Source organism: Mesocricetus auratus, unplaced genomic scaffold (genome assembly GCF_017639785.1).
Source record: "Mesocricetus auratus isolate SY011 unplaced genomic scaffold, BCM_Maur_2.0 Super-Scaffold_100031, whole genome shotgun sequence".
NCBI lineage: Eukaryota > Metazoa > Chordata > Mammalia > Rodentia > Cricetidae > Mesocricetus > Mesocricetus auratus.
In genome coordinates this window covers 389,781-402,395 of record NW_024429212.1, presented here as the reverse complement: position 1 = coordinate 402,395, position 12,615 = coordinate 389,781, and the positions used below count along the sequence as shown (strand labels likewise).

The 12,615-nt window shown below is 43.5% G+C and overlaps 1 protein-coding gene across 2 annotated transcripts in view; it reads right to left on the bottom strand.

Annotated features, from left to right (window-relative positions):
- The window catches only part of Atp7b (ATPase copper transporting beta), a 66,599-nt gene that overhangs the window by 40,555 nt on the left and 13,429 nt on the right, over positions 1-12,615 (bottom strand). Inside the window, exon 1 of one of the 2 annotated variants that reach the window (XM_013126403.3) lies at positions 9,509-9,914. The exons of the other annotated variant lie outside the window; for it this stretch is intronic. Coding sequence (XP_012981857.2) covers positions 9,509-9,751 — 243 coding nt within the window. The 5' untranslated portion in view covers positions 9,752-9,914. Of the gene's footprint in view, positions 1-9,508; positions 9,915-12,615 lie in introns of those variants that run through there. 2 annotated transcript variants of the gene reach the window in all.

Below are 12,615 nucleotides of genomic sequence, written 5' to 3'. Positions count from 1 at the left end.
GATTCCCAGTCCTCTGACAAAGTGGAACACATGAACTGCATACGAAAAGAGTCCCTAACTGAACTATCCATAGACTTGCATTTAGAGTGGACCAAACTTCTCCCACTGGTCCTCTAAAGGTCTGTCCCTCCTATGTAAGCCATAAACCCAAGCGCCTTTCAACTTTTAGAAGGCAGATCCCTTGTGACCCCAAGATTGCAAGCTCCCTCTATTCAACACTTACCTTCCCTGCTCCAACTTCCTCTCCTCCAACACCTCAGACAAAGCCTGGACCAACATAGGCCAAACACTCCCACACCCCCTACTTAACCTAAACCTCCCCCTTGGGGCTGGAAAATGGGTATATCTCAGAACTCCACACATCTCAAACACCCTACAACAAAAATGGAATGGGCAATTCAAAGTCATGCTCACTACCTCCACAGCAGCAAAACTCCAAGGGCTCCTGCCTGGAAACCAGGAATAAGAGAGGGCTGTCTACTATCTCAACTCCTTTTCAATACTGTGCTCAAAGCACTAGCTGGAGCAACGAGACATGAAAAGAAAATCAGAATACCAAGAGGAAAAGAGTAAGTAAAGTACCCTTATGATGATACGGCATACACAAGAAACCCCAAAAATCCCACCAGGAAACTTCTAGAAAAGATAAAAATCTCAATGAAATGGCAGGATACAAAATCAACTTACACCAGCAACTGACACACAGAAAGATCATGGAAACATTCCCGTTTACAATAACATCAACGATGATAAAGTTTCTATAAATAAACTTAACAAAGGAGGAGAAAGTCATCTACAATAAAAACTTTAAATCTTAGAAGATGGGAGATTGAGGAAAATACTAGAAAATGGGGAGACACTCCATGGATTACAATCAACATTATGATAATGGTAAAACCTCAAACAAAATCCCCATCTCATTTAAAACAGAAACAACAACAACAAAAAAAACCTATCCTACAATTCAAAAGACCCGATAGCCAAAACAATCCTGAACAAAAAAATAAAAAAAATAAAAAAAACCAATGCTGGAGGGATTACAATTCCAGACTCCAAAATATATTATAGAAGCATAATAATAAAAATAGTATGATAATGGTAGAAAATTTGAGATTTCACCTTACCCTAGTCGGAACGGCAAAGATCAACTAACAACTGACAGCAAAAGCTAGAGAGGATGTGGAGGAAGGGAACCCTCGTTCACTGTTGGTAGAATTGAAAACTGGTACAGCTGCTTTCAAAATCACTGTGGAGAACCCGTAAGAGCTAAAAATAAACCTACCATACGACCCAGCTATACCACTCCCTGGCATATGTCCAAGAGACTGGAAATCTTAATCCACAAATACTTGCTCTGCCGTGTTCGTTGCTGCTTTCTCTATTTACAATAGTTAGGAAATGGAAACTACTTAAATGTTCTTCAACTGATTAATGAGTAATTGAAATGTGGTACAAATACACAATGGAATACTGAAGAGAAAATAGAAATCATGAACTTTGCATTTATATGGATGAAACTAGAGACGATTACCTTGAGTGGGACACATTCTTAACCCTGTATATCTTTGGAAATTTTAGCTGTACTTGATCATTTTTACTACACAATTTATAGTCAGTGCACAGAATTCTAACCACTAATTAAGTTAAAAGTTAAAACGATAGTATGAGCACAACATAGGGTCCAGAGCAGTGACTTGATGGTGGCTGGCAATGATTAAACACTGATTCATCTAAAGAAAAACAGTTCAGAAGAAAAACTAAGAATCGATTTGAGAACATTTACTCCCATACAGTACCACAGGAAGCAGAAACTGCCTCCCTGCAATAAAACATAACCCTCCAACCAGCTGATGTGCTGGAGAAAGGAAGCTTTAGGTTTTCTCTATACCCACCCTCCATGCTGGTCCCAGCTCTGCCTACAATACACCAAAGTCAAGGCCACAGTCTGGGCTTTCAACATCTATACAGCTAAGACTGCATGTTCCCAGCAGAAGGCTTTGTGCAAATGTTAGAAGCTGTTCATCAGTGATAGGCAATACTCAGTGTTCACCCGCTTCTAGACAGGCAGGACTTCTACAACATGTATCTATGAGACAAAGCTTTGCAAACAACAGTTATGAAACACTTGGCCATCAGGAACCATCGCCTTCATTCTCCTGTTGCAATACTGAATGGACCTAGGGCCTCCTGTGTGAGTAAGCATCCTACCCCTGAGCCACACCATAGCAAGAACAATCTGTTGACAGTTATGTAGTGTTTGGATAGCTTTTAGTGTAGAGACATGATACGTACGTGCTCTTAATTCCATTCTTTAATGCAATATTTGTAGAGAGAAGAAAAAGGAACTCTCTTACTGAGTTTTAGATTTAAAATCAACACAGGTTTATTTGGAAGGTCTGCCAAACAATCCTGGAGTTAGACAGAGGCTAGGATTGACACTGTACTGTGTCCCAGGGACAGGCTTATGGGAGCCTTTGTCTCATCTCATTCCATCCATTTGGTAACTTCTGCTGCAGACCTACATCAATTTGAGGAAGAATGTTTGGTAGCCCCTGATAGAGTCTCTCATCGTTTGTTGTTTTTATGTTGTTTGAAACAGGTATCACAGAAGCCCAGAATTGTGTTGTAGGCGTGGCGCTTTGCTCAGCCTCTCCTCTGAAGTCTCTGTTATCAGACTCGAAGGAGGGAAGACAGAAATGATTGCCAGACTCACAGCAGTTCACACAGGGCTAGGGGTGTGGCTTAGCGGTAGAGTTCATGCTCCGCATTCAGGAGAGGAAGGGAGGAGAAACCGGTCTCATCCAAATCAGCATGGCTAGGTGTCAATGACTAATATCCCCAATTCTAATAGTCTCTGTGTTGAACGCTGCAAACATACAGGAACACACACACACCTATTCATCAGGACATACCTTTTGAGGTTATCTTTCAGAATTATAAAATGTTTTTAAATATATATTTTGAAACTTTTAAAATTTTAACCTAAAAGACAGGTGATTGTGTGTGTGTGTTGTTTTGTGTGTACATGTGTACATGCACACATACAACATGCTTCCCTGTGCATGTGCATGGAGAGGTCACTGAACTTCGAGGCCTTCCTCTATTGCTCTCTATCTTATTTCTGAGACAGCCTCTCACTGAACCCGGAACCTGCCTTTCAGCTGCCTGTCTAGAGAGCCCCCAGGGTTTCCCTGTCCTCACCACAGTGCTGGGCTATAGAGAATATCTATACCCAGCTTACACGGGTGCCAAGAATCCAAGCTTGGGTTCTTACGCTTGCACAGCAAGTACTTTGGCCACTAAGCCATTTCCCTAGCAAAAGTGAGTAAAATTGACAAATTCTCTCTCTCAATATATATAGTATTGTTACCAAAATAAATTCACAAAATAAAAATTCTAACACAGTGGTGCCCTCTCCAAGTGGCACTTCACACTGTCTCAGTGGGGTCAGGGGCAGAAGAGACAGGGCTCCATGCTGTCACTTGCAGCAGCCTAGGCAATCCCCTTAATCTCTTAGGTGACTAGATACAGGCAAAACCAGATCCTTGGCCACAGTGCAAAGAAGTCCCGCACAAGCTAACATAGAGCAGAGTCAGAGAGTAAAAACCCAAAGGCGCTCACACAAAGAATAAAGCCAGGGAATGGCTCCTCAGAGTGGTCCAGGGATGGGCCGTGGCATTAGCCAGATGCAGGGCTGTTAATAACCTTTCCTTTCCTTTTTGTTTTCAAAATTAAAACAAATCAAAACAAAACCTTTCATGTGTAGGCCAGAATGAGGGTCACTGATTTGGCTGACCAGAAGACCCCAGGGATCCTCCAGCCTCTGACTCCCCAGCACTGGGATTTCGGACACAGAGGCCACGTGTCTGGCCTTTACAGGGATGCTGGGATCTAACTCAGGCAAGCACTTCACAAGCTCATCCCCCTACCCCATCCTTTCTTTTTAATTAATGAAATTATAGGGTGACTTTAGAGGTGCCCTAAATGGGATTACAACCTGATTTTTAAAAAGCAGAATTGTACAAAGGGGTTAGGACATGTTCTTTTACAATGACGGGTTTCTGATGAGATTCCTAGAAACCTGAAGCTTTTAAGCTGAGAAGGGAGAAAGGCTTTAAGCAAATGTCAATGGTGCTGGAATCCTTGATACTCAGCAGGCAAGTAAGAGGCTTTTAACCAGACGCTGGCTGGCGAAGGGCTCCGGATTCTCCCCGCATGGCATTATCTTCCCCTCCTATCCTGCCTCACAGCTTCCTCCTGCACAAATGATTCAGGTGTTTCAAAGAACCTCAGTGCTTCCAACTATTTCTGTTGTGACAACCATCCCACCAGACGCACCGCTTTTCTGCTTTGGGATGTGCATTTTCTCCAGTACATCTCCACTTAAAGATCAGTGGTTTTCCCTTCCAAATAACAAGGGCTTCAGTGATAGGTTAATCACTATCAAGTAACTGTAAAAGTCTTACACTAAAAAAAAAAAAAAAAAAAAAAAAAATCAAGTTTGATGAAGTAATCTAATTGAAAACCACAAGGTGGAGCTGGAGAGTTGGTTTCGGTGGTTAAGAGTGTGTTCTGCTCTTTAGAGGGCTGCAGTTCAATCCCCAGCACCCGTGCCAAGAAGCTGTTCACAATCGCCTAGACTGCCACTCCAAGGCATCTGATGCCCTCTCCAGATCTCTGCTGGCACCTGCATGCCTTGCGCATGCCTACACAGATACACATAATTAAAAACAAAAACCAAGCAATATGATTATGTAAAAGAATGGAATATGTATAACATTACCAACTCCTTGGGAAGAACGTCAACACTGACATTAACTATATATTTACACTACACGGAAGAATTTTAAAAAAAACCTCAGGGTTATTTTTTCTTTGCTAGACTATTAAATGATCATATTTGATGAAAGAATATATTTTATTATGACAAAAATAAACTATACTATAATGCAGTGGTTCTCAACTTTCCCAATGCTGTGATCCTTTAATATGGTTCCTCAGGTTATAGTGACCCCCAATCATAAAATTATTTTTGTTGCCATTCATAAGTGTAACGTCGTTACTGCTATGAATCATAAATCTGTGTCTTCCATGTTCTTTGGGGGCTGTGGCCCACAGGGGGATAGATAACCACCACTGCTATAGTGGCAAAGAAATGCTCTTTCTGCAGGGAAGCAAAGGTGGGACAAATACACGTCTTTAAAAATGTCACTGTGAATCTAGTGCGATGTTTATAGCAGCATTACTGAACAAATGCACGACGGGAACTCACCATTACAGTCTTCAGAAAAAGACATTTCTAAAGTATTAAGATAGTGAGTACAAAGATGTGAAGATAAACACTTTTCACCAGCAAGCTGGCATTGTAAAGCTTGGGGAGACCACAAGCACATACAGAGACAATTCAACCCAGTGCTACAGAGAGGAAAACGTATGCCTTATCAGATAGCAGTTCTCAAACAGGCACTACTTATCAAAACACTAAATGCTCATTGCCTTTGTCCTAGATCCCAGAACATCTCCTCTGAAACGCTGAGAATTTCATTACATGGATATAAACTTAGACGAGGATGATCACTATCACATTTAAATGGTAAACATTTGGAAACCAACTACAAATTATGTAGACAGCTACATACAGCCCACCCACAGCAAGCTGTGTCATGATTTTAAAATGGGCAGATGTACATAAAGAGACAGCTACAGTTGCTAAAAACAAAAGGTTACAGAACGGAACTAGGTGAAGAGGCTTAGGTGAAGAGGCTTACCCCACAACCCCAGCACTTAGAAGGCAGAGAGCAGGAAGACTACGGGCTTCAGGATAGCCTGGCCCATGGAAAGAAACCCCAACCTAACTACCCCTCACCCAAGACAAAATTCTGAATCCCATTTTCCAAAAATGTAAGGCATGTGTGTTCAGGCCAGTGGTGGACTATACTGGGAGTGTAGTTCAGAGGTACAGTGCAAGCCTACTATGTGTGCATGCCTACTATGCATGAGAATCTGGGTTCTATCATCAACTGACAAAGCGATGAAAATGGTAAATCCCTAACCTAACGCCCTTGCAGCCACGGTCTGTTCAGTTCCTCTGTGAGTTCCACGTGCTTCAACATAAAATCAGGTACAAGTCTTGGCAGCAGGAGCCTTCTGAGCCACCCCACTGGCCCAAAAGCAAATATGAAATGCTTCTGGTGTCTTTGTGAACCAAGTGCCACCCAAGACTTACATTCCCATTCGCTATCAGTCAATAGCTCTCCGATACTCCATACTTTCAAGTCTGCCTCATGAAATATGTTAAACAGTATTTTGATGTTATTCTAGAAGCAAGGGCTCGTCATCAGACTTGGGATTAACTCCCTCGGGAGTTTGTTGCCCAGCCAATCAATCTGAGCTTTCGTGGCTGTTACAGTGATGAGGATACCTCTTCAGGTTATGATGAAAGTGGCAATTAACACATACAAGGTGTTGCACCACATGCCAATTGCTAAATGAACATCAAGACTTTGATCCACAATAGGCTCAGGTGAAATACACTGTTCACCGTGAAAAAGTATTCAACTATAATGGGCTTGTAGACTGGTCCTTAAGGTTAAACCAGTTACTACAAATGCCTCCTACTTGAAGATTTTTTAAATTCCTTCTAAAAAGTAATCCCAATTTTTAAAAATGGTACTTGAATTTTAAAAAAAAGGTATAGTGTAGATGCACCTATGTACTAACAGAAAATGTTCCACAAACAATTAAGTTAAAAGATCAGGCAATTATCTGGGCTCACACATACAATTCCAGCACTTGAGAACCAGAGGCAGAAAGGTCTGATTCCTTGTATTTGAAAATATGCACGAGTGCACACAAACACGGTCATATACATATGCTCATGCATACATGTAAAGGTAAAACAACTGCTCTCACTTCCTTCTTTTTATCTTTCTATATTCCTCTCATTCCACCACGAATTTGTTTGAGAAGGGAGTTCCCCATGAACTTTTGTTTATAATAGATCTAACACTATCATAATCAGTGCTTTGCTTCAGTTGGTAAAACGCCGACCATCTAAGCATGAGGATCTGAACTTAGCCCAGCACATGCAATTTAAAAAAAACACGGCACCACACACAGCTGCAATCCCAGCACCAGTGAGGTGGAGATAGAAGGGATTCATGAGCATGCAGCCAGCTGGTCTACCTAAGAGGTGAGGTCCAGGTGCAGTGAGGCTTGTCTCAAAACATAAGGTGGAGAGGGACTGAGGAAGACACCCAACATTGACCACACACACACACACACACACACACACACACACACACACACACACACTTGCAAAATAGAGTTGTAACTGTGCTCAGACAACTAAGGTGCTGCTAGCTCAGTCCTATTCAGTCAGCCAGCACTAAACACACAGCTCAAGAACCACACTTCTACATAAAAGCCTAGTTTTCCATGTGCAGTACTCCATAAAGGGGACACAGGCAGGATCACAGTCATATAAGGAGGGATACCCTCACCCAGCTTTGAAATGAGAAATCTGATTCTCAGCCTCCACGACTCGACTATCCAGGTCCAACAGTTTATAATGAAATGAGGGCCTACTAAGCAAGGTTTTTTCATCAGCTTCCCTTCTGAGGGAGCTGCTACCCTAGCTAGCCAGGTTCAGGGACTCCTCAGCCCAAGAGATTAGCACTGACCATTAAACTGCAGCGCAGCCCAAATCTCAGAGTCTGAGTTTACAAAGTCCAGGAAGTCTGAAGCATTTCCTCAAGAAAACGTTTACTATTCTTCTATCCTCCACACTCAGCTAAAGATATAAATGTCAGCTATGAGTCACGTACACCAGCAACACAGGATGCGTCATAATAAACGCTTTGTTGTTCTTTAGGAGTCTAAAAGATTGAACAGTTTCCTGCCTGTTTAATGTGATTTAAAGAGTCGCAAAGTGAAAGCTGAACAGTGACTCTCTCTGGAAAGCAAAGTAACTAAAATACACAGAACATGGAGTTCACATCTGGCCTGCCTGACCTACCCAAGCTAGCCAATTTCACATATCCTTGCCCAGGAAGAAACTTGGAAAGAGTCTCTTGGAACTGTCTACAAATTCATCCAAAATAAAAAAGCAGTTAAAATTAGGGGAATTCAATCAGGGCCCATGATCTACTAAGCATCATCTGTGGACTAAAAAACAAAATGTGATTTTACTTTTTAAAAAATATCTTAAAGGGTGGTAATGGCGCACTTTTAATCCCAGAACTCGGGAGGCAGAGGTAGGCAGATCTATGTGAGTTCAAAGCCACCCTGGTCTACGAAGTGAGTTCCAGGACAGCCAGACCTGTTAAACAGAGAAACCCTGTCTCAAAAACACAAAATAAAATAAAATAAATAAATATTTTAGTATCCTGGCTAAAAAGATGATAGCAAAATATAGAATCTTTAAAACTGTTTCTGTTATCAATACCCAAGTACAATAGGTCCCCAGCATTTTCCAATCTCTGTCTCTGTCTCTCTCCCTCTCTCCCCCTCCCACTCCCCCCCCCTCTCTCCCCCTCTCCCTCCCTCCCCCCTCTCTCTCTCACACACACACACACACACACACACACACACACACACACACACACACACACACACACACACACACAGCCACACAATTTGGTTTGGGAATTTTCAATGAGTGAACACCAGAAGCATGGTGGTAGAAACCCTATAATCCTAGCACTTGGAACACTGAAGCAGAAAGATTGCTATAAATTACAGGGTTACACACAGTCTGATCTCCAGAGTAAGATCTTGTATAAAAACTAAATAAACAACAAAACAACAAAAATGAACAGCGGAAAAACTCTTAAAGATGGAAAGTGTTTAATGAAGATTTCTCTTTGTCTCAAGTAGGATGCTTTCAAAATGACTTTTTTCCCATACCTGTCAATTCAAGGAAAGAATCCCACGTAGACCACTGACCAGTCCATGCCACTAGGAGACACCATTTAAATCACCAGTCTTACAAAACCCTGTACGGCTCCTAGAGCAAAAATGACCTTTGGTGTAACAAAACTTACATTTATTTACTTAAGAAAAAGCAGCTTCTCTAGGAAGCCATTTTTAAAGTATTTTGTGTGAGAAGTTGAGATCAACAAAATAAGGAACATTGTTTATAAAAAAAGAAAAGGAAGAAGGGGGAAGTATGAAACAGGGACTGAGACTTGTGTAGCATGATCGTCGCAAATAAACACAAGAAAAGGGAGACTCACCTGTCTAGCCTATAGTTTTGGAAGCTTGTGCTTAACAAACTTTCCCGAAAATATAAAGCAACAAGACCCAAACTTCACATTCCCACCTTGACCCTACCCCGCAGACTTGACTCCTGTCAGTATAACACTTGTATACACACACACACACACACACACACACACACACACACACACACACACACACACAATCAAGCTTCACATAGGAGACTGGGAGCTACCTCCAGGTACAAACCTAGTCCCGGTCCCCAGAGCCTCTCAGCCGGTGCACTGACCTGGGAGCTCCTTTCCACAGTTCCAGTTAAAGCACGCGGTGACAACTCTTCCTCTGGCTGAGGAGGATCTTTCTCCTCTGAAGACTCCAGGCTGGCCAAGCCCCGGACCCCAGAGCTCCTCCTGAAAGAGCACCTCTTGTGCACAGACAGCAATGTCACCTGTGGGTTGCTCAGCGTGGCCAGGAAAGATTGCTCCAGGTTCCGGTGCACCTTGCCCTGAGCTTTCTCCACAGCCAGGTCCATTGTCACTCCTTCCCTGCCCGCCAATGCAGTTCAGTTTCACCACACTTCTGGTGGTGTGAGGAAAATCCTTTCAAACGGTCTTGCTCATTAGCAGGACAGGCACCCTTCCCAGCTGGGCAAATTGCAAGCAGGGAGAGGCAGTCTTCAGTCTGCAGCCAACTCAGGAACTTGCAAGAATTGCTGCCGGGCGCCTATTTATTTTGTTTATCTCCACCCAACCCAATTGGCAGCCTCTCACTCGGCACAGGTGTGGGGTACTGTGGGCCCCAGCACAAAATCCATACACACAGTACTAGACAGCCAGGAACCCAGCACCTAACCATCTTCCAAAGCCAGGCACGGCTTCCTCTTGGCCACCTGGACTCCTAAGAAACCTGGCTAGAGGCAAAAGTGATGGGCCACTTCCTCGTAGTGCCAAGCTGCGAGGGTTTTCCTGGAATAATTTCAGTGCCTTCTTCCAGAGCTCCAGCACTGGCAGAGGGCAGCCTACTGGGTAAGCAAAGTATTTCACGGACAGCATGACTTGCATTCCCAAGCAGGTGTTAGAAAGCTCCATGTTTCCTGCACCTTTGCTCTCCCTTGACTTCAGCAAGAACTGACTGCACAAACTCAACGGCTGACAAGGCGCATTCATCCTTTATATTGGCACAATTGGCAGGGACTAATCCATAATTCAGGCTTCTCAGGCTACCTGCTGTTCCACCTGAGGATTACCAGACAGAGACATACCAGTGTGGAAATCCAGGCAGTTGCCCTCTGTCACGCAGGGCAGTCTCTTTCCCATCCTCCACTTGACCCATTCAGAGTGTGAAAGGAAGGTGACTGACTTCATGCCCCATAGGAGGAAAACTGACAGGCACTAATCTTGGCAACACTACTGTTGGTGTGTGGAAGGTACACAGTGCAGCATGAACTGAATCAGTGTGCTCATCCTGCACTTTCCCCACAGCTGAATGCATCATGCTCAGGTCACTGGAACATGTATTTAGAACCCATGCCCTTCTGGGTACACACAATGACACCTCTATCTACCTGAAAATGACCTCAAGAACGCTGGACTAAGAGGTCTGTCCTTGAGCTAGTGGTTGCAGGGACAGACTCAGGTGGAACTGCTTAGCATGCTCCACCCCAGGCTCCAGCTCCACTGCTACAACCAACCAACCCCACAACCAGCCCAACAAACAACCAACCCAACAGCCAGTCAACCCAATAGTCAACCAACCCAACAACCAGCCCAACAAACAACCAACCCAACAGCCAGCCAACCCAACAGTCAACCCAACAACTAACCAACCCAACAACTAACCATCCAACAACCAACCCATTAACCATCAAGAGGTCTGTTTTCTTTGAGAGAAAGCAAGCCTACCAGTGGCAGCCAAAAGGATATATTTCTTAGCAAACAGGATCTGCAATGTGACCTTTACCAAGATAGCTGTGGCAATTACTCTTCCTGGCAGTGTTTATTTTTCCCAGCAAAAGGTGTAAGGGGTCTCAATGAGCAGACAGAAATCAGCAGCGCACATCAGTAAAACCAACTTATTTTACTTCTACCTAGCCCTCTGGTTACTAGGCAAAGATTTCTATGAAGCTATTATACCTTAGAGTAATAGTTTGTTTTTATTAGGTGTGTATGTATGTATGTGTGTGTATACATGCATATATATGTAATTATATAAATAGTCTCATCATCTCCTGTTCATTATCTTTCCTAGAAGTCAATGCTCTTTGTCCATCAACTCTGCAAACAGATTATCCACTCTTGCTTCTACTGCTTAGTAGGTGCTCAGTTCTGACAAATGGCTCAGCTCTGGAACACAAGGATCTTCCATCTCCAGTAATGAGCAAATGTCAGACGTTAGGCAAGTCTGCTTAAATACATTTAAATAAATGAGTTGAGCTGTATGGACAGAGCAGGGTATGTTTTCTTACCTGGAATTCTTTATAAGGGGTTTTGGTCCTGTTTTTCTTTTTGATGGGGTCTTACTAGAGCTCCGACTAGCCTTCAACTTACCACACAGACCAGCCTGGCCTTAAACTTGTGGCAATCCTCCTACCTCTGCTTTCTGAATGCCAGTGTTATAGACATGTCCCACCATGCCTAGAGCTTCTCCCTAGAATTGCACGGTGTTTTTCTGTTCCCTTTATAGAAATCCAAGGGCAAATTCCATTGTTCTCTTATTCATCCCTTCTGGAACAACAGGTCTTCAAAGTGTCTTCTTGCACCCATGTATTTTGACTCCCACATATGCAAACTTTGCTGTTCCCTAAAACAAAACACACACACATACACACACACACACACACACACACACACATATGCCACACATCCCCTTTGCTGTCCCAAACAACTATTTTGCAAGCTGAGAAGCCTGGGCCCCAAAGGCAGATGGGCAGCTCATGTTTCCATGAGCCCCTAGGACAAAAGGGCCCTGTTCAGGGGAGGGGCATCTGGCGAAGAAAACTTTTCAGCACTTAGAAGATTACCAGCTCAGCCCAGTGGAGCTTTCAACTAGGAAGGGCCTTCAAGAAAGACCCTGGGGCGGGTCAGGCCGGCCCTCTAAGGCACAAGAAGAGTCTCAGATTCTGTTCTGTGACAGAACAGGACGGAAGAATCTGACACTAAGCTGCATGCTGGACACAGCGGCCCAGAAGTTTCCCACACTGAGAATACAGTTAGCACAGACACCACAGTCACCAACCATAGCTAAGGGCCCACTGCTCATCCATCCTTCACGCCTTCATCGGTAAGAATGAAAGTCAAATGCTAAGGGTACACACAGCACAAGATCTCCCAAAAATCATTCTCTAGGGTCTAGTCCTGTAAATCTTGCCTGACCCTCTCCTCCATGTACCCTCCCAGA